The sequence below is a fragment of the Psittacula echo genome (genome assembly GCF_963264785.1).
Source record: "Psittacula echo genome assembly, chromosome: 2".
In the NCBI taxonomy this organism is placed as follows: Eukaryota; Metazoa; Chordata; class Aves; order Psittaciformes; family Psittacidae; genus Psittacula; species Psittacula echo.
This window is the reverse complement of record NC_137737.1, coordinates 44,899,597-44,920,307: the sequence shown is the minus strand read 5'-3', so window position 1 is coordinate 44,920,307 and position 20,711 is coordinate 44,899,597. Positions and strand designations below refer to the sequence as shown.

At 36.4% G+C, this 20,711-nt stretch overlaps 1 protein-coding gene across 8 annotated transcripts in view; it reads left to right on the top strand.

Moving 5' to 3' along the window:
- Window positions 1-20,711, top strand: part of ARHGAP12 (Rho GTPase activating protein 12) — a 73,043-nt gene that overhangs the window by 38,223 nt on the left and 14,109 nt on the right. For all 8 annotated transcript variants that reach the window (XR_013956300.1, XM_080611592.1, XM_080611591.1 and 5 more), the window contains 5 exons: window positions 469-549; window positions 9,000-9,125; window positions 12,634-12,708; window positions 15,433-15,494; window positions 17,017-17,098. Coding sequence is in view for 7 of the 8 variants with exons in the window: in XM_080611592.1 (XP_080467718.1) it covers window positions 469-549; window positions 9,000-9,125; window positions 12,634-12,708; window positions 15,433-15,494; window positions 17,017-17,098 (426 nt within the window). In the remaining variant the exon portion in view is untranslated. The remainder of the gene's footprint in view (window positions 1-468; window positions 550-8,999; window positions 9,126-12,633; window positions 12,709-15,432; window positions 15,495-17,016; window positions 17,099-20,711) is intronic.

The following is a 20,711-nucleotide window of genomic DNA, read 5'->3' as shown; positions in this document are numbered from 1 at the left end:
GTTCCTGTTGATGTATTAAAAATTGAGTTATTCACAAGTGAACAACTTAAATTATCTTAAATTATCAGCAGTTGCTGGCTGAGCTTCTTGTAATTCTGTAATTTGATGCATAAAATCCTTACGCAGATCTGATGCAAAGATTTTGCCTCCATATAAGAATGAGATATGGCATCTACAAAAATACCTATTTATCACAATCTCTTGGGTGATATTGCAGGACTATTTTCTGAAGAGTTATAGAGAAAAAATATCAGTGAAACCAATTGAGGAAGCTGAAAATTGTGTTGCTGTCACTGCTAACTAACCTTGGTTAGCTAATGGAGGTTGTGCACTAGATGCTGCTGAAGTGGATGGCACTGCATTGAAAATTAACTTTAAATCCCAAGTGTCAGAAATTTCCTGTGTTACGGCTGTCATGCTGATTATGTTTCCTGTTGCACTTTTTTTTTTTTTTTCCTTTTTCTACAGTGGATAAAACATGCAGATGAACAAGGTAGACCATACTACTACAGTGCTGATGGCTCCCGATCAGAATGGGAATTACCTAAGGTGAGTGACTTAAAAAAGGCACTTTGGCAACTTGGAACTTTCAGCTCCTCTTCAATAAATGCTCTATAGGGCTTTTAATGCGAGTTATTCACAAGAAGAGGTCTTACATATTGCACTTGGTTATTTCTTGCATTATTTGTGGAATTTCTGATCAAGAGAAAAAAAATGCTCCCAAGGACCATGAAAAATGGATGTATGTAACTATTCAGGTGTCAAAGAAGATCTTATCTTTGATGAACTGAGCTTTTCATGCAAGGCTGCAAAGTGATGTATGTGATCTTGCTGTGATAAAGTTCTGTAGGAAAAAAAGATTATTTTTTTTTTTTAATACAAAATGTTCCTGAGAAACTGTAGTCTATTTTTATTTATGTTTATACAGACAGGTGTTGGAAACCAAAACTTTCAGTAGAGTTCTGTGGTATTTTTGAGGATGACACAGTTTCACCAGAAATGTGTTCTGGTATTTGTTAATTATGTAAGTAAACCAGGAATTTGTAGGAAAATAACAGAGCTAGGGACACTTAGTATGTGAGGATGTACCTAATATGGTTTAGTTCCTATTTTGACTTTGAAAAACTACTGAATGTTTTTCATAATGATGTAACTGTGCATGTCTTTCCTGTCACTAGGCTGTTAGTTCAATCCTGCGTAGTAAGATGCCTATTATAAAGAAAGCTTCACGCACAATGTGTGTCTAAGTATACAAAAGAGTGTGTTTCTCAATTACTGCTCCTTCAGTCCAAGAATTGGTGTCCTAAATGGCTTTCACTTAGAAAGGATCCACCTCAATAGACAGTGCTTTCATAATATTTTTGAGAAAATACTTACAATTGAAATTTATGGATGAAGCTGTGTGCTAGATGGTTTCATTATGTCAGTAACAAAATTTGTATTGGAGTCACTGAAGAGTTGAGTTAGGTTTGTGAATTCTCCTGTGTTCATCTGATGTGTTAAGTAACTTTAAGTTTTGTGAGATACATAAACCTAACAATTTAATCTATAACTATTGGTTTTAAAAGCTCCTTATTTATTGATTAGCTATTAGATTAAAAGTCCGAAAAATCTGCTAGACCAGGTTTTACCAGAAGCAATTTTTTCTTCTGTCTGTGTAACTGCAGTTAATTTTGGGGAATAATGTTTTGGCTACTTCATTCTGTGACTTCTGCAATGCAGAAAATTTTGACTGTGAAGTTGCTTTCCATGAAAATAGATTGGATTGGATTTAAACTAAAAAGCAAATTAAGTTGGCTTTAATCCAACTACACTAAGACATAAAGGTAATCCAGAACTGCTACTTGAGGCGTATTAGCATAAAGGCATGGGGGGTGTAGTAAGCTAGTACCTGAAATTCTAACTGAACAGTGGTTCTAAAGAAACATCTGAGCTCCATTGTATTAACAGCTACTTAGAGAATGAAGCATAACATCTGGTTTGGAGTTTATCTGATTTAGTTCTTACTTATTTGAAAATCGTCACATATTGCTGTTATAAGTTTTCATTGAAAATTACTTCTCATGAGCTATTTGGGCAGAATGTACTTTTTGAAATGAGTAAATCTTGTGTGGCAACAAATACAACATTAATAAAAGTAAATGAGCCAGTGAGCGTTGGTTTTGTGATCTGAGCGCCTATGGTATTTCCAGGAATCCTTAGCTTTTAACTTTAAATGCTGTGGAATAGATATTTCAGAGAAAGATCTAGCTAGTTTGTATAACTATGTATCTGAAGAACATCCAGCAGAACTGTTACACTTCTAACTGAAGAAAAAATAATCCATATTGAAAACTCATGAGTGGTGAGAGAAAACTGTAGGAAGACTTCAGCTCTTGTTTAAATGAAAATTAAATTACTAAGTGTCCTGGTTTCAGATGTAACAGTTTTGTGGGTCGTGTTTTTTGTTTGTTTGTTTTGGTGGTTTTGGGTGGTTTTTTTTTGTTTTGTTGTTTGGGTTTTTTTTTCCTAGCAGCTGGTGCAGGGCTGTGTTTTGGTTTTAATCTGAGAGCAATGCTGATAACACACCAGTGTTTTAATTGTTGCTAAGTAATGCTTACCCTGATCAAGGACCTTTCAGTCTCATGCTCTACCAGTGAGGAGGGGCACAGGAAGCTGGGAGGAAGCAGAGACAGGACATCTGACCCAAACTAGCCAAAGGGGTATTCTATACCACAGCTCGCCATGCCCAGTATATAAACTGAGGGGAGTTACCCAGAAGGGAGCAATCGCTGCTCGAGTCGGGCTGGGTATCGGTTGGCGGGTGGTGAGCAATTGTATTGGGTATCACTTGTGTTTATTGGGGGTTTTTCCCTTTCCTCTTTTAGTTTTATATTCTCTCTCCATGTCATTTCTATTATTATTATTAGTAGTATTTTGTACTTTAGTTATTAAACTGTTCTTATCTCAACCCGAGGGGTTTTACTTTCTTTTAAGTCTCCTCACTATCCTGCATAGAGGAGGGGAGGTGTGTGAGGTAGGTAAGCAAATGGCTGCATGATACTGAGTTACCAGCTGGGTCTAAATGAGGATACTAGAGAAAAACCCCTACTTTTGGTCAGTTTCTTCCCTGGTGATTTAGTTCAAATACTGCCTTCCAAAACTTGTTGTGAAGTAAAGTAATGGAATAGCATGGTCGTGCAGTGCTGTTAAACCAGAAAAAGGAGATAATAATTTTAGATGATTCTTAATAATTTAGACTTTGTTAGAACTAAAAATTGGAAGTAGCGTGTGAACTGAGCTAATACTAAAACATTAAAAGTTTTTACTCTTGCAGCATTAACTGTAAATGTGAACATGCTTTGGAAAAACATTTGTGGTATTCCTGAACATGTCTTAAAAATGGTGAGGTGATATACTGGGCATTGGGCACAGTTGCAAAACAAATTATTGTAGACAGCATCATAGAAAGCTCTCTAGTCATGTATATTTAAGTAACATCTAGGGATAGCTGAATGCTTCTGGCTAAAAATAATGTCTCAGATGGAGTAGCTTTGACAACTGCTGGAAAGTCTGTTAAGGCTCATAAGGAGTGTTACACAGAGAACAACATACTGAATTATTCTTTAAAATGGATAATAATCTTTAACCATAATTTGTACTATATCTTGCAAAAGACTTCGAGTTTTCTCCTATGTCTGTGCATTCTGCTACATTCAGTTGTTGGTTCTTGCCAATTATTTCAAAAAAAAGAAAAAAAAAAAAAAACAAACAAAAAAATACCAGCAAATAGAAGTTCATTCCTGCATAGATCACTATGATAAAATATATTTATTTCCTGTGTAGTGAATTAACAATACCTAAATCGTGTTGAGAAAGGCTACAACCCTATTCTAGAAACCTACTTTTTTCTAATGGGAGTTTTATAATTTAAGCAAATGAGGAATCTGTATTAAGGGGTGGGAAGAAAGTTAAATTGATCTCAGGAATGAGACCTCTCTAACATTTAAAGAAGGTAATATATAAAAATGACCAAAAAAGTGAGGAAAACTATGTAATAAGTATTGAATTAAATAGCTCAAAGGGGAGATAAAGAGGGCAAGCTAATAAAAAATAGAAATTAAGTATCTCAATTTTTCAAAATGTGTTCCTAGGCTGATACCTAGCATGATGTTTGGCCATCACTGCGCTGAGCTCTCTGATTCAAGAGTAGACTTTGAAAGAAAATGCATATACTCTAGGCTTCTGGACTGAACTCATAGTTTTGGTGTTAATATTTATATAGTGTTATATTGCAATTCCACTTTCTCTTCTCAGAAGTTTCTGTGGCATTAGCTCTCCTTGCTGTAGCCACAGAGAAAGATAGAAGAGCTTAATATTTGGCAGTCCTAATTAGACCAGCAGTCTGTTAATTTGCTCTGCACTATTGAGTATGAGCTCAGGGCCTCAATTCTGATATTCAGGTGAATGATCTTCCTGCTGGAGACCTGAATGCTGTCAAACAGAGCATGCTATCTGAAAAATTTCAATAAAACATGAAAACATGATGCAGATAGTACCAGGAAGATATCATGCAATCAAATGGGAAACAAAAGTAAAGATGAAAACATGTAAATGGGGCCTAGTTGTCTTACAGTAAATTTGTCTTGTTCTGAGCTGTGCTCCTTGGTTTGGAGGTAACATACTGTGTGTTGGCATTCATATCCACTGTAAGTCTATGCACTAAACAGTATCATTAGCAATAGTGAATCCTATTCACGTTTTTGTCATAAAGTTTGGGATTGCTTGGTGAAAGTTGAGACAGTCTCAGCCGATGTGAGGATCTAGATGGTTTTTAAGGACAAAAGTGCAAGTGATACGACAAACCTACTTGTCCCAGTGGTCTCCTCATTCTGCATGTGTTCTGTTTAGGTTCTGTTCTTTCAGCACAGCTGACTCCTCCAGCTGCTGCCAGCAGACATCCCGTGGCAGAGAATGAGGAATTTTCTTTCCCTAGAGAAAAAAGGGAATGAAGTCCTTAGAAAGACAAAAATTACTGTTTTGTTGTTGTTTATGTAGGTGTAAGAAAAGTGTTATTGATTTAGTTGGTAAGAAAAGCAGAAGCTGTAACATCAGTGTTATGTCCGTCACAACAGCACCAAGAAAGTTTATTCAAAGCCAGTAACAGCAATAGCACTAAAGAGTGGTTTTGTTTTGAAGCAACATGTAAATTTTTTTGTTCTAAATCTTTTGATTTCAAGCAGTTTGTTGGGACAGCTGCAAATAACATGTCAGAGTGTACAAGGTGCTAAAGGTACTAGGATACCAGAGTATTTTTAAATGCTGCTCTTTCGATCTTTGATTGCAAGAACGTAAAATGCTTTACGAACTTCCACTGTGTATCTGTTGCTTCCCACTCTTTTCTCCCTTCACCCACCCATTTCCTTTCATCTGGCTGAAGATGTTAATGCAAACCAAGAAGAATCTTTTTCTGTTTCTTAAAACTGACAGATCTGTGTCATCTCTGTAAGAATAGGGACAACTGCTACAAATAACTTGGGGCTGTTACATTTATTTCAGACACAATTGGGCTAGGACACAGCCTTGAGCCATCCACAAATGAGGTTAAAATTGAATATAAGTCACTTGGCCAGTTGAGAAGGTTAGAAAATTTTATACCAAGGCAAAGAAAGCTTTTAAGTAGCTGGTGAATGCATTGGACAAATTCAGCAATGAAAATAACCCCATATGACCTAAATTTATCCCACTGGTGTCCTTATCCTACACCAAGAGCTGTTGTACCAAGAATTCTCTGTAACTTGATGTATGCAGTCAGGGTATGAACAACTGGCTTGTGTCCTCCCTTCCTGTCAGGAGATGCTCCCAGTGAAATGGGGAACAAACTGAAGGGATGTGCCGGTAATGGGTTCATGTAATGGGACAAATTTGAGTTTGTGGAGGATTTTCAAGGAGCAGTAGTGTGTATGTTTGGAGTTTCATACTGCAGTGTCAAAAGCTTTAGAATTGAGAAAACAAGGCCATACCTTTAGAAGTTGCTGTTAATGTTCATGGTGTAGCAGATGTGATGTTAAGGTACGTGGTGTAGCAGGGATTGTTCTATCAGGCAGTGTGCAGTCTTGAATGGGTCAGTTTTATTGCAGTGTACAGCCCTTGCCTGATCTCTCTTTTCAAGATTACACTAAGGCTTAGGCACAGAAAGCCTGCTTGGAGTTATGAAAAACAAGATTTTTGTGTGAGGGAAGAAGAGCCCAACATAGTTGTTTATCGTTACTGATAAACTGGGGGAAATATTGCAAATGCCTGTAGCAGAGGCAACAGCTCTGCAGGTGGAGTCGTATAGAGTGTCAATAAGTCAACCTGATTTGAAACTGTTCTGAAAGGCTTTTTGAACCAAGATGATTGGGTGGCGACAGACTGAAGAGTAGCAGAGGTGGTGTCATCTGACTTGGCTCGGCTACTGGTGCTGGCTGCTCCTCACTAGCCCCAGACTGTACCTGATCTAGAGGATGGCTAGTTCAGGTGGGTAATGCAGAGCCTGCAACAGTATCTGTCTCTCACTGTGATTCTCTTTGATGATCACGGATCAGTCCATTTGCTTTAAAAGTGGAGGCGTCTCTTGAGCCCAGAAATACATAAACTTTGTCTTTCCCCCCCTCCTTAGTACTGTTTTACTATTTGTAATGAATAAAACAAAAATCCTCCAAAAAACCCTCATAAACACCTGAGTGAAAGATGTTTACTTTACACCTCTGTGGTGAAAAATGGGGCAAAAATGTCAAATGTTTCCTTTAAAGACTCATCAGTTTACGAATGCTGTTTATATTGCCAATGCAAATTATTTAAACTGCTAAGATATATATAGCTCAGTGTTCCTGAGTTGTTAGCAGTGCTTTGTTAATGAGCTCCATACACTGTTGCTTTGCTTTCTTGTTAAATATGCTTTGTAAAACTAGAATTTCGTATTACTTTATAGGTCCTTTCCCCTTTAAGATGGGATTGTCTATTAGATAAGTTAACTCTAACAGCTTGTGATGGTATCACAGGCACCTTTTAAATAGAGATCACCAGTAATTAGGCTTGTGTCAATATCCTAACTCTTAACATAGATTTAAATTCAAGACAACAGTCTTTGACTATTTAAACTTCAGTTCCTCCAGTTACTCAAATGAAAAGTGCCTAGGGGATTTTCATAAATAATATTCACTGGTGTCACTAAAGTGTAAGTCTATTTCTGAAATAAGTGGCTCTATTTCATAGCAAGAAATAGGTTTGAAATGCCCACTTAAATATGTTAGAACTGCTGCAAGGAACACTGGCAACCTTCTGTGATTTAGATACAGTTTCACTGAAAATTGTTTAGATTTAGTTGTAATACCAGTGGGCAGTTCTGCTGCATATTGCTTAGCTTGCTGCCACAGTTTTGAGTTGTAGGAGCATCTGCAGAGTGGATGTTTCTGTAACAAGAAAGTAAGCTAGTATTAGATTGCTTGCAGCATGAATGATGGTTCAGCTTTTGATATAAGAAGGGGACAAAGAGAGAGTTACTAATCCTCACCACTGTAAGGAAGCAGTTGTCATGTGGGTGTAGATGTGCTGAGCCCAACACAAAGTCAGTACAATCTCAGAAGTGAATTTCTGCAATGATAACCAATACGTTTTTGTATGTACAAGAACTACCAGGTTTTATTCTCAGTACTGCTTGATTCATTCACCTAGGAATATTTTACTACTCTTGTGCATATTGAAATAATTCAATGAAATGCCAAAGTTACTTACCTTTTCAGCATCTTATTGAGCTACTGGAGCATTAACTTTGTTCACAGCAAAATACAAACCTAACACAAGCATAGTTATGTAGTAGTACAAGTGTAGTACTGCCATGGTGGTAGTAATGCTGGTTCTTTATTTGGGCAATAAACGTAACTGTGTTCTGCAACTTAGCTTAAGTTTAGCATTTTTGTCAATTAGGTTAAACCTTGCCATGCTTTGTTGGTATGTGTAGGTATAGGCTAGGGTTGTCTTTAAAGACCTGAGACTCTGAGCTTATGGTAGGAATCAGCAACAAAACTGTGGAGTTCAGTGTGTTTGCAAAGATTGTTGCTTTAAGCCTTTTTAAATAAAAAGGACACTGGACTTTCCTTTGTTACTTCTCACCCAGTGAATTCTAGTCCTTTACATGACTCTGTAAATGCTGCCTTATGTTTCTCTTTTTGTGCAGATTTTAGTCTTCTGTTGCTGAGTAGAAAGAATTTCTGATGACTTGAAAAAGCCATACACTGATACTGTCTTTTCTTGTTTGTATTTTTAATATTAAGCTTTGCTAGCAAAGAGTTGTTAAAAATTAATTCTTTTATTGTGTAATTCATTGTAATTGTATATAATTTAGAATGGCAATGCTGCTAATAAGTATGCTGCAATGCTGGTATCTAATCAAATGCTGGGTCCTTCTTGTGACCTCCTTCACATTTTCTCAGCCTGTACTTTGGATGCTCCTCTGTTATTAGAAAACCTATGTTATGATAAGTCTGTTCTCTCCTTGGCTATTACAGCTCTGCTGAGTCTTAAACTTGATCTAAACACCTTGCTGCAGGATAGTAGGGTTTCCCTTTTCTTGCACAGGAGCTGAACAGGTGGTATGGTATTGTCAGTGCAACAGGAAGAATGAGTATTAAAATCTTTATTTATTCTAATTCCTTGGTAATTCTTAATACACTGGTTGGTTGCAAATACAGCAGTAAGCTGTTGAACAAGAAATCAAACTTCCATCTGCCAATGGACAGTATTATCCCAATAGGCCAGTCTTGGTTACTGCATTGGAGAGGACTACAGCAGAAAGAACAGTTCTTGAAGACTACATGCAAAATTCAGTGGCCTTCAAACCAAGGCCATTTTCACAGCCTTAAGTGACATCAGGAATCTGAAAGTTTGCAGTGTTAAGATGTATAAGTGGTATGTTCAAGTCTTGTTTACATGAATTAGATTCTACTTATAGTTTGATTTTTCTTTTTTCTGTTATTTAGTATAATGCTTCACCACAGCAGCAGAGAGATATAATAAAGAGTAGGAGTCTGGACAGGAGGCTACAAGAACCAATAGTTTTAACAAAATGGAGGCACAGCACAATTGTGTTGGATACCAACGATAAGGTAGGAGCAAGTTAAACAGCATCCTGGAATACTAACTGCTTTTATAGTGTGAAATATTTAATGTAATAGAAGTAAGTATACATGAATTTCTGAAATAACATTTTCTGTTGTATCATTATGTATAATATTCACTGCAACCAAGTGCTGTTCAACAACTTTACTACTATTTGTGAGTAGTAGCTCTTTTCTTGTTATTCTTCAAGTACGTTAAGTGGTGTTAGTTCAGGGTTTGGTGCGTACAGCTGTTTTACTTACAATTTGGAATTTCCTAATTCAGTTTAGGCTATGGAGTGTAGTTAGTATTTGAATTCAAGAATTATGGATGTGGGCAAGGTGCTCATGTAAAGTATGCTGAAATGTCATGCTTCAATGTTTCAATTATAGGAAACACAAAGTAGGAATACACTTGAAAGATTGCAGATGAATAACTGAAATATTCATAGAATTGAAATAAAAGTTGCACTTGCTAAACTAAAAACTATACCTAAAAGATGTAAGTCTTAGTATTATATACTGGATTTATCCCATTAATGACTGTTCCGTTGACCTCCACTGTAATATCTTGAGGAAAGAAGAAAAGCTCTGTGTGGTTACAGCAGAGTTGTAATATTGTTTTTGAAGGACAGACAAGAGTACTGAGAGTGCTGAAACACTTGGCTTTCGTCCTGTCCAGAGCTGAGCTGGGAGTTTAGTCTGAAAAGAGCTGTTGGTCAGTAACAACAAAAGCTGTTTTCTGCTCATTCTTAGGGCATGTTCTTGATAGTCTGTACAGTAATAGATACTGTTTAGGCCAACAAGAAGACAGAGCCTCTCCCTTGCTTTCTCTCTGCCTGTTTCTCTCCAGTTTAATTTTTGTCCCAGCTGTTTCTGCTTCTGCTGAGACATTCAGCCTGGGGGTGGGGAGAGTCAATGTGAGCTGAGTGGGGAGGAACTGAGATGGGTGGTTGTAGGGTGGTAACTTGCTGGCTTCTGTAACTTCTCAGCAATTCATCCCAAGTTTCTTGGAAACAAATACTTTGTAATGCTGAAATCATATCACAGACTGCTCAGAATGAGATACTAGGAAACAGAATTGTACCTCCCGTTTTCTAAAGATACAGGGGAAAATGGGATGAATGTAGATTTGGGAATATGAAGAAAAGCCTAGAATGGGACAGTATAATCGCAGATGTCAAAGAAAACTTAAATGGGCAAAACACAGTACTTGTAATGAAAATGGATCTGCTGCCCAGAATATGACTTGCTTGACCTGTTGCTTCTGGTCTGTTTTAGTGGCTTTCCTTGCTGAAATAGAGTATAGGAGAGTGGGTTGCCATGAGCTGACTTAATTCCTTGAATATTATTTATTGGATTTGATCTTAAGCTTTTGAGCTGTCTGTTTGGAAGATATCATATGTGATGTTGAGGAGCAGTGGACCATGCTTGTCTTGGGCTTTGCACCTGTACAAATTAGTTTAACTTGAGTGATTCTGAGATCCCTATATGGCTCCTTTCCCCTCCCTACTCCTTATGTATCCTGTATCAAGTGTGTTGTGATGTTGCGTGAGAGGCAGTCTAGATGGAGGAGTCCTGATAAATCAAAGCTGGGTAAACACTTCCAGCCCGGTGCAGCTTACTCTTCATAGGTATGAGGAGTAAGTAAGAAAGAGAATGAACAATTCTATTTTAGAGATGGCTTAGAGTTTTGGCTTCACTTCTAAAGACTTACCTTTTTATTTTTTGGCATAAAGTTTACTTCTGTTTTGGAACGACCTTTATGTAGTGCTGCAGTGAATGAAGAAACTCTTTTAAAACACTGAATATGTTGGTTTACTTTTCTCCAAGACTCAATATTCAGACACTGACACCTTAAACCTAGGGAAGGAAACATGAAAGTTTGCAAATGCCTAGTGTTATAACCAAAGCAAACTGTATATATGAGCCACATTTGTTAATTCTAAGTCAGCAGCTTAAAGTTACTTTTAACAGCTTCAAGATGTGCATTTTTTTGAATGGTAAAGACTGTATATAGTTCATATAACAGCACAATGTTAATGCTTTGAAAAAATACTAAAAATGTGTAGTAGAACAATAAACTAGTGTTCTGTGGGAAGATAGGATTTGTTTAGTGCATTGATGCACCTGTTTTATTACCACTGGCAGGCACACTGTTATACATCCTCCTTTAATCTAGTATGTGGAGAGGGAAGAATTCATGACCAGAAATACTGGACTTCTTGTTCCAGAGTTGCTCAGTGTATGAAAGCTATCTCAAATTGAGAATAAGACAGAAAGAAAAACAAGCGGGATTGTCAGGATAGGTACATCAGCCCCAAGTTAGTTTTTTAGCTGGCTCCTAGGAAAGCTATTTTGTTTATATTTACTTATTTGTTTTTCCTGGAAAATCAGCACTGTTCTATGAAAACAGGCCAGTCAAAAGAGTACTTGAAATGTGTCAGGGTAAAAGTATGAGCTTTCATGGCTGATCAGAATTTGATGATATTAAGTGTACTTGTTAACTGCTTATTGGCTGTGGCTGTATGTAGCAGTCAGCTAAAAATTTGGAAAAAAATACCTTCCTGGGAGGACAATGCTGATTTCCTTAATTTAAACTTTTTAAATTAGTACAGACATATGAAGCATTTAGGCTGTTCTTAGGACTGCTAATGTTCTCTGTTATTATGCTACTAAAAGGAGCTATTGGGCCACTTCTGTAGGGAGATTTACAAGTGTATGTTAAAGCATGGATGTACAGGGTGTCATGTAATGCTGGAAAAGAAAACTGAATTTGGAAGAGCTACAAAGGGAATTAAGAAGAAAGAGGAAGAGAAATGCTTTAACAGTAACAGAGAACAAGTGATGTTTTTATTCTGCTTTAAATTCTTTACCAGATTTTCAAGCGGTGTATTTGTGCAATGCAATCATTACTTGAGTGAAAATGCACGCACCTTTTTTTGTTCCAGATGGGCAATTTTTCCTAGTTTTCAGAGATTTAGTGCTTTTTTTTTGGTCTGTAGTTAGTCTAGTTTAAAAGAAATACCTGAATCTCTAGAAATGTTCAGTGCTTAATATAAGGAAACTAATGATCGTGACTCACAAAAATTGATAGAGCTGGTATATGCTTTTCTACATATAAACCAATTTGTCATACTAATCTCATTTACTACCCACACAGACACGTAATCTATTTTTAAAATTTCTTGTTTATTTTTAGTATTTCTTGTATGGTGCCCTGTATTAAGTTAGTATTAGGTGTGTGTTTCATAATTTGCTAGCAATGGCATAAAAAAATCTGCCCCTTAATAAAGGTAATCATCTTACATTAATGCATAAAACCACTATTTAATAAGCAGGTTTATAATATAGCTATCTAAGAATATAACAAATGCTTGATAAAAGTAGTATGATAAAGTAGTATGTTATTTTTGTAATGTGTGAGTGTGTATAAAGAGAAATATCTTTAGGGTTAAAAAAAATAAAAGAATTGTAAGAAAGACAATAACTTATGTTGCCTATTTGAATGTTACAGGAATCATCAACTGCTTCTAAGGCCAGTTTTCCTGAAAATGAGACCTCTCCTTCTTCACCAAAGCATCAAGCCACGGTCGGTATGCAAAGTGTTTAAATAGATAAGTAGCTATTGTAGAAACTAGGCTATTCATGATCAGAGAATTGAGGGTAAGCCTGCTTGGTATTGAGAAAAATAATGGGATAAAGCTATTTGAAGGCTTTACATTTTAAGAGGAATGCATTGAATCCAACTGTGCTTTCAGAAAAAAGTTATGTGTCTTTGGTTTAGATACAGCTTAGTGATAGGAAATTAAGTAAAAATTCATTGTAGAATAAAGTTATGTCAGATTATTTAGAACTCAGTTTACTTCTTCCAACAGCCATGTCTTCTCATCTAGCAACTTGGAAGGTCAATGCAGAAATAAACTCCCCATTTCTATAGAATCTCTCACAGTCAGTAATCAGTAATAGTTTCCAGGACTTGATATCTCTATTTTTCTCTTGTGTTTCAGTCTCCGTAAAGAGACATAGAGAACCTGGCATAAATAAACTATGTCTTTTTTTTTTATTTAGTAGAATAACTATTGGGAGAAAAACTTAAGCTTGGTAAAGCTGCTGTGAACTTTTCATTGACTTTCTTGCTTCAGTTTATATTTTAAATGTGATTATTGCTTTTTAAACAGTGGGAAATAGTTAAAAAGCTTTTATATTTAAAAAGAAAATTTGGAAGTGTACAATGCTACAGTAGCATTGAGATATGTGCCTTGATCAGTTTTAGCAACCCTTTAGTAGGTAGCTCAGGGCATTAAAGGCACGACTTCCGTTTCATGCTCACTCTGCACACAGATAAATCTTTTTCTGGCTTATTCATGCTAATCCATCCTTACAGCACTTCAAACAGTTTTCCACAATAAAACAAACATTTTTTATTAAGCGAGCATAGTTGGTAGCCTTATACACGAGCAGTTATTGCTGCATATATTCTAATTTCTTTAAATATGGTTCAGACCTTGAATTATTAAAATGGTATTTTTCAGAAGAAATCACTGTTGCTTTTGATAAGAGAAAAAAATAATCTGTGTTTTCTTTAGCTGTCCCCTGGGATTTAAATACTACAAAGCAAGCTGGTGAATTGTGTCTTTTTGATCCTTAACTTACTTTCTACTTCCATTTCCCTGATTACAGTAATTTTTCCATTAGTACCCCCTAGTGTCACTACGAAGTAGGGCATTATGATACTTTTTCTGAATAATTCTTTATTGGATCATTCGCAGTTTTCACTATGAGTAATTTATTAAAACCATAATTTATTTGAGAAAGTGGGCACGGGTTGCTCAGTCACTGTAAAAGATAGTGACAGGCTGTTCCACTTACTAAAGCCAAAGGTTGTTGGAAGGGTGCAGTGCATAGGATTGTTAGTGGTGGTCTGCATGGATCACAAATAAAGTAATATAAAGAATAGGTTAGGGGTTTTGGGGGTGTGGGGGAAGAAAGTGACTAATTTCTTCTATTAAGGGCATCATTTTGGGAAAATAATATGTATGTGTATATATATATATATATTGCTGGCATTGGGAAAGTATGACAGCCCAATGGAGATACTAGATTAAGAGCAGCAGTTACCAATGGAGTGAAATAACATCTGAATCACCAGCTAAACACTGTTATCCTTGAAACATATTTGTCTTTTTTGTATTTTGTGTTGTGCTTGAAACGTGTAGGCAAAATTCTTAAGGTTCATGAAAACCAGATCTATGTCTTTGGTAAGAATGTTGTCACAGTATTCCAGAAAAATTCTCTTTGATATTGTATTCTGCAGTTGTGGTCCAGTTAAATTTGAGATTGAGGAGAATGCTGAAGAGAATACATCTTCTATTTTCATTGGATCTAGAATTGAGGACATTTTGTTATGATAAAACTAATTTGGTTCCTTTCCCTAGTTGATTGTTTCAAGTAATGGCTTAGTTCTTAAATTAGGAGCTCTGTTACAAGCTGTTACTGAAAAGGAATTGATAGGAAAAATAACTTAATATTCTTTCAACACTATTTGTTGGTATGACAAGGCTGAGGTGACAGGAGCAAATGATAGAATTCGTTACCTCATCTTGAGAGTCACAAATGTGTAAATGGATGGTTTTTCAAGATTTGAAACTTGCAAATAACCTTCTTGTTCGTCAGTTGTCTTTTACCACTGTTCACTGACTGATCACCAAATTTGTACAGAGGCACACCAATATAAATGATTTTCATCAACAAGACATAATGAAGTAGTTTAAAATTGTAGTATTTTACTTGGGGATAGAAAAACATAGGACGTCAAAGAAACGTTTCACTCATCTGTTTTTAAAATGAGTATGTTAGTATTTTTATGCATTTCAACCATGTTTTATTTAAAGTATGCAGTTACGTTAAAATAACTTGGAAGAATTTTGTCAGAGAATTTAGGCTGTTTGTTTGTCAGCCATCTCCTTTTTCAGTAAAAGACACAAACATAAACGTGCTATTACACTAATCAGTATCATTTATGTTGTGAAATTTCCACTGTCTAGTACCACAGATGATTTAGTTAGGCTTGTCCAAATAACCTAGGCCTTGAAGGAAAGCTTTTTACCCTCTGAATGGTAATGAGTGCTTCCCCAGAGGAATTTTGATTTTGCTGATGTCCGCATATTTAAATATTCGTAAGACAATTTCTTGAAGTTATAACAAAGACAGCTCATTGCCAGAAACTGATTATTTGGGGGATTGCTTCAGTGCCATGATGGCAATAGAAGCAGATTTTGGTTTATATTTGTTATGTCTTACTCTTACCTTACAGGGCCAAGAGAAATATGGGCTGTTGAATGTGACAAAAATTACAGAAAACGGGAAGAAAGTTCGGTAAGTCTGGGCTTCCAGAAATACATGTGCATAAGGGTTTGTGTAAGGTATCTGACTTCTGTATTAGGTTAGCAGTTTCTTACTTTTTGTCTTAATTTGCCTTAAAGGTTTTCCTGTAGGGCATAATATTTCCTTATCCCAAAGTATGTGTCTCTCCCGGTGAGCAAAAGATAATGAACTTCAGTGAGCCAGAGGCTCATGTATGCCAGGGTTCAACACAGGGTAGTGATTTCATGAAGGTGTACTGGTGAAAGGCAGCTTTTTAAAATGGAATTGATTGATTTATTGAAGAGAAGATCTGTATAGGTGATGGTCTGTCTTGTTCCTTGGATTGAATCAGTGTAGGAGGGGCTTTCATTTGGTCTACTTTGATTTCCAAAGAGTGTACGTGTCATGTACTCTAGTTCTTCCTTCACTCTGCTTGTGAAAGGTTTAAAGCAGAATGTATTGACCATTCTGCGTCTCCCTATAGGTGATGGGTGACCTTATTTCTAACCTTTCCTTTCTCTGCTTCACAGGCAGGCATTTACATTATGTATTGTAACGTATAATGAAGGAATGCTGTCTTAATTAGATTTCTGGTATTTTGTAAAGAGTCAGTGTTAAATACTGTGCAAGAGTGGCATATCCTCAGATTTATTTAGGTTTTTTTACTTTTTAAAGATTTAATATTTTGGGTCTAATACTGTGTTATATTTATCTAGTTCAGTGTTCCCCATATATGAAGCACTTTCCCTGAGGCTTTAATAGTCGGCACCTAGCTGATACTCCAGACCCCCTTGACCTAGGCCAGTGCAGCTGGGCAGTACATCTAACCACCAGCTTGGTTTCTCATTGCTGCTTCTAAGAGCTTGGTAGAAAAGCATAGACAGTGGTTCCTGTAAGCTGCTACTGGTACAGTATGCTCTCACCATTTATGTTGCATCTGTTGGAATCATTGATCTGGATTACTGCGCTGCTGTACAGAAAGATGCAACATGGCCATCCTGTCACTTTTAGAGCTGTTGAATAAATAGTTCATGTTTGGGCAATGGAAATTGTCAGAGTTTGTCAAGACTTATGTTTTTAACCTCAGGAGTACAGGTACTCAGGCATAAAATCAAATACTCAGACAGCTGGAACAACTTATTTGTTCTTTCTGCAAATTTTTGATGTATAGCAAATATTTTATTGCCACTTATAAGCTTATTCCGTAGATGTGGGACACTTGCATCCCAGTACACAGTAGGCTGAGCATTCCAGATTAGCTCCTTTGAAATTGTAATTGTATGGTGTTTCTCCTTGTGAACTGCTTCCACTACTAATTAGCTTTGTTTGATTTAGACTTTGATGGCCAGGCTGGGACTGGTAACATGTGTCTCTTCTACAAATATAATAGCAATTAAGACTTACTGATGACACAAATGACTGTATATATGGTTAAGTATATTAACATGCAGGTCAGCTGGGGAACAGTGATTGACAGTTTAAATATGTACTTTCAAAATCAATTTATCTTATTTTTATTTACCAATATTAACAGAAAGAATTGGATGTCATCATGGGCAGTGTTACAAGGTTCATCACTGCTGTTCACTAAAACCCAAGGAAGTGGAACTGGCTGGGTAAGCGAAGGAACAACTCCTCATCCTCATTTAAGTGTTAATCACATAAAATACAATAAAATGAAGCCCTTTTATTTATAGGGCATAAATATTGATATGCATGCATAATTTAGAAAGAAATAAGTGTAAGTTATCAAGGAAAGAGTTTAATGTAACAGTTATGATATACAGCGAGAAGAAGCCCTGTAAGTTTTAAGGTTTTGCTCCAAGCTGAATATTTATGTTCCTTACTAATATGTTTGTCTAAAACATTTGTTTCACTGTTCTTGCATTTTTTTATTTTTTAATTTTTTTTCATACACTCCAGGTAATTTTGAATGTAATACATATAATGAAGAAAACAGCCTGACACTTGCCTAGTTGCATTAGACTATTTGAATAATGTAGTAGTATTGTCTTAGTCTTTGCCTTGCTGGATTCTACGTCTGCGCAGTGCTTGAAAAGTATTTTGTATCTGTTTTGGTGTCTAATGAAACTCTCAAGGGAAGCATCACACTGAAGATAATGATTGTTCAATTTTTATATCACCTCTAGTTTAATAGCACTATAAATGTGCTATATTTATCCAGCTATTTATACAGTAATAGGTATAGAAATGGTTCTTTATCTACTGCTTACTTAATTTTGGAGGTCTGACATAAACTGTGTGGATCTCCTGTAATAATTGGAGAGGTCAAAATCAGTATTCATTATTCCAGTGCATTATCATGTGAATTCCAGCAAAATTGCATCTTACAGATATATGCTATCTTGCTGTGCTTTGCTGGTCTTTCTACTTGGCTCACTTCTTCCTGCTGTGCTTCTTTTTGGGTAGTGAATTGGTATTGACAATAAAGTATTGAGTCTGTTTCAGAGCAGTAAACAAAATTTTTTGCCTTACTGTTGCTGTAAAAGGGGTGGTTGGGAAAAAAGTGGATGAGAATGAGTAACATTTCGGGTAGAAGAGAATGAAAGAGTGAAGTTGGGCAAGGTGGTCAAGCAGAAGGAAAAGAGAAGGGAAGGAAAAAGAATAGAGATCAAAGGCATGAGATAAGGTAAACTAAGCTGTCTGGTAGGAAACAGACTTGGTGACTTCTCCTATTTGCTTTCATTGCTGTGGATCCAAAACATACTTTAGTTTTATGGACACAAGTACTGTGGAGTATTGGAGTAGGGTGAGAAAAATGTCAACAATATGGACAGAATAAAGTGAAGCTGGATATACTAAGGGAGAATCTTTTCCAAGGACTTTGTGTTGTATACCTGCATACTTGCAGTTGGCTTTGGAAATATATAATTTAATATCTGGCACCCACTCTTCTTGCTGTCTGTGTAGGATTTTTCTTTTTGGTTTTTTTGTTGGGGATAGGTCTCAAAAATTCCACCTCACCTCAAACATTGATCTGTGTCAGTATTCTGGTAAGGTGATGTCAAGTCTAACTGCTTGACATGTGGTAAGCATCACATTTCTTCATCTTAAGAGAAGAATGTGTTTAGCGTTCGTCTAGTGATTGATATAACCATATCTTCTTTATTTTTGTGCATTGTTCTGTGACTTCATCACTTCTTTTCCTTTTTCTCATCAAGTCATTTTGCCAAGGGAGCTCAATTCCTGAGCTTTTGCTCTCGCTGCTTTCTTCTTGGAAAAATGCTCTCAGTCGTCGACCTGCTGTCACCTATGTAAACTCTGACCAAGTTTCAGCTATCACTGTATGTGTTCTTGTTGCATGCCTCTTGTCACTGTAAGGCTATTTGCCACTAATCTTGAAAGTCAATTTGAATTTTTCCAAGGTTCATGTTTTGTCATTTTCTATAACAACTTGCGTATCCTGTTTACTGTTTGAAGTCATCCAAGATGCAGATTAACATAGGTGTAGTGGAATAATCGTGTAATTGTTCTAATGGAACAAAGCAGAAAGAGTATCGGGTTCATCAGTGCCAGATTTATAATCCCGAATTTGCCTACTATTTGAGCCACTAGTGACTTGACTAATGAACAGCATGATATGATCGGGTTTTTAACAGATATTTATGTCTAATTCTTTCTAATACAACTAATTTGGAATGTTTATAAGGTGCACATGATACTTTTGATACAGTGATGTACATGTTGTTAATTCTAGCTATAATTTGAATATCTAAAAATGTAAATGTTATGCATAAAAAGCTGAAAGGAAAAGAGCTTCAGGATGTTCTGGCCATATGCCATAAACAGAAAGCTGATGTAACTTTGTAGGACTCTTTGTAAGTAATTTAAGTGTCTGTTGTTAGTCATGTTTTGAAGTGTATAGATACCAAGCATGGAAGTGCTGCTTATCAGAAACTGATAAAAATGTTAGTAGCTAATATGGTAGCTTGTTGCTCAAGGTGGATGAGGTGGAATTCAGATCATGATACTAGTGTTAGAAGAAACAAACAGGCATAACTGGTTGTCTAACTGGTTTTTAATACTGCTTTTTCAGCACTCTTGTCAGAATCAAACTGAAGATTTCATGGAAAAAAATCATATGCTGAAAATATTAAAAGCAATGTTTCAATAATTTGACTTTTTGAGGATTTTAGTGCATTGGTGATGTTTAAAACTGTGTTGGTGTCTTGGCTTGTATTTCCTGAAGAGTGGTGGGAGAGCTGTATGTTTTGAGTTTAGTTATGGTTCCTAAGACTTCTAGAATGACCATTTTGATGACCAGTACCTTAATTTTCTCTTTTTTCTTGTAAAGGAAGTAATTGTAGGCTTATTCAATTAACCTTGTGCTAAAAATGATACAACTGCCTTTTCTTTGTCAAATTCACTGCTGTGTATGTGGAAGCCTAAACCAGGCAATTTATACACAGTTTGGTCGCCTTTACAGGGCTACTTTCTGTAAGGAAATATAGATCTTTTTTTAATATCCCTTTTCACAAAAATTTGCTTTTTTGGCTGTTGAAAGAAGGTTTCTCATTTTGATATGAATGAGTTGCAATAGCAATTGCCAAATTTAAGCTGCAGGGCTTCGTAAAATACAGCAAATGGTGATATGACAGCTTCGTATCTAGGGCAGCTTCAAATCTAGGGCAGCTGGCAGCACCATGTATAGGCCTTTCCTTCTTTCCATCTCACACTACTGCCCTTTCCGAACTTTCCAGGCAGCTCAAAAGAGAAATCCAGTAAGAATAAGGTGTCTACTCAGACCTAAATTTAACCTGACTAGTGCTGACTTGATAGCTCACTCTTCTTTGAAGAAAGCAGACACTGCCAAAGCGAAAGGTTTTCCTTTTGTGGCTCTCAACAGAATCTGCTTACTTCAGGAGGGTTTGATTGCCTTTAGCTAAACTTTGTATGCAGTGTCTCAGCAGCATTGTACAGGACCTGCTCCTGGCTGCTGGCATCTTGTTTCATACATCTTTCTTTCAGGAGCAGAATAAAACCTTGACAGGAAAGCTTATAGGGCAGCCAGCATGCTAAACTTAGATTTTCCTTGAATAAAGAAGTTAAGTTTGTGATGATCATATTGGTATATCAGAGCAGCTTTACAGAGAGTCTGAATTATTAGTGAGAGTTTCCCCATCCTTGGATCTGGCACAGAAACATGCGCTCTATTTGTGTGAAGGAGCTAAGGAAGATGTTTTCCCTTCTGAAGAATTTAGCTTCTAG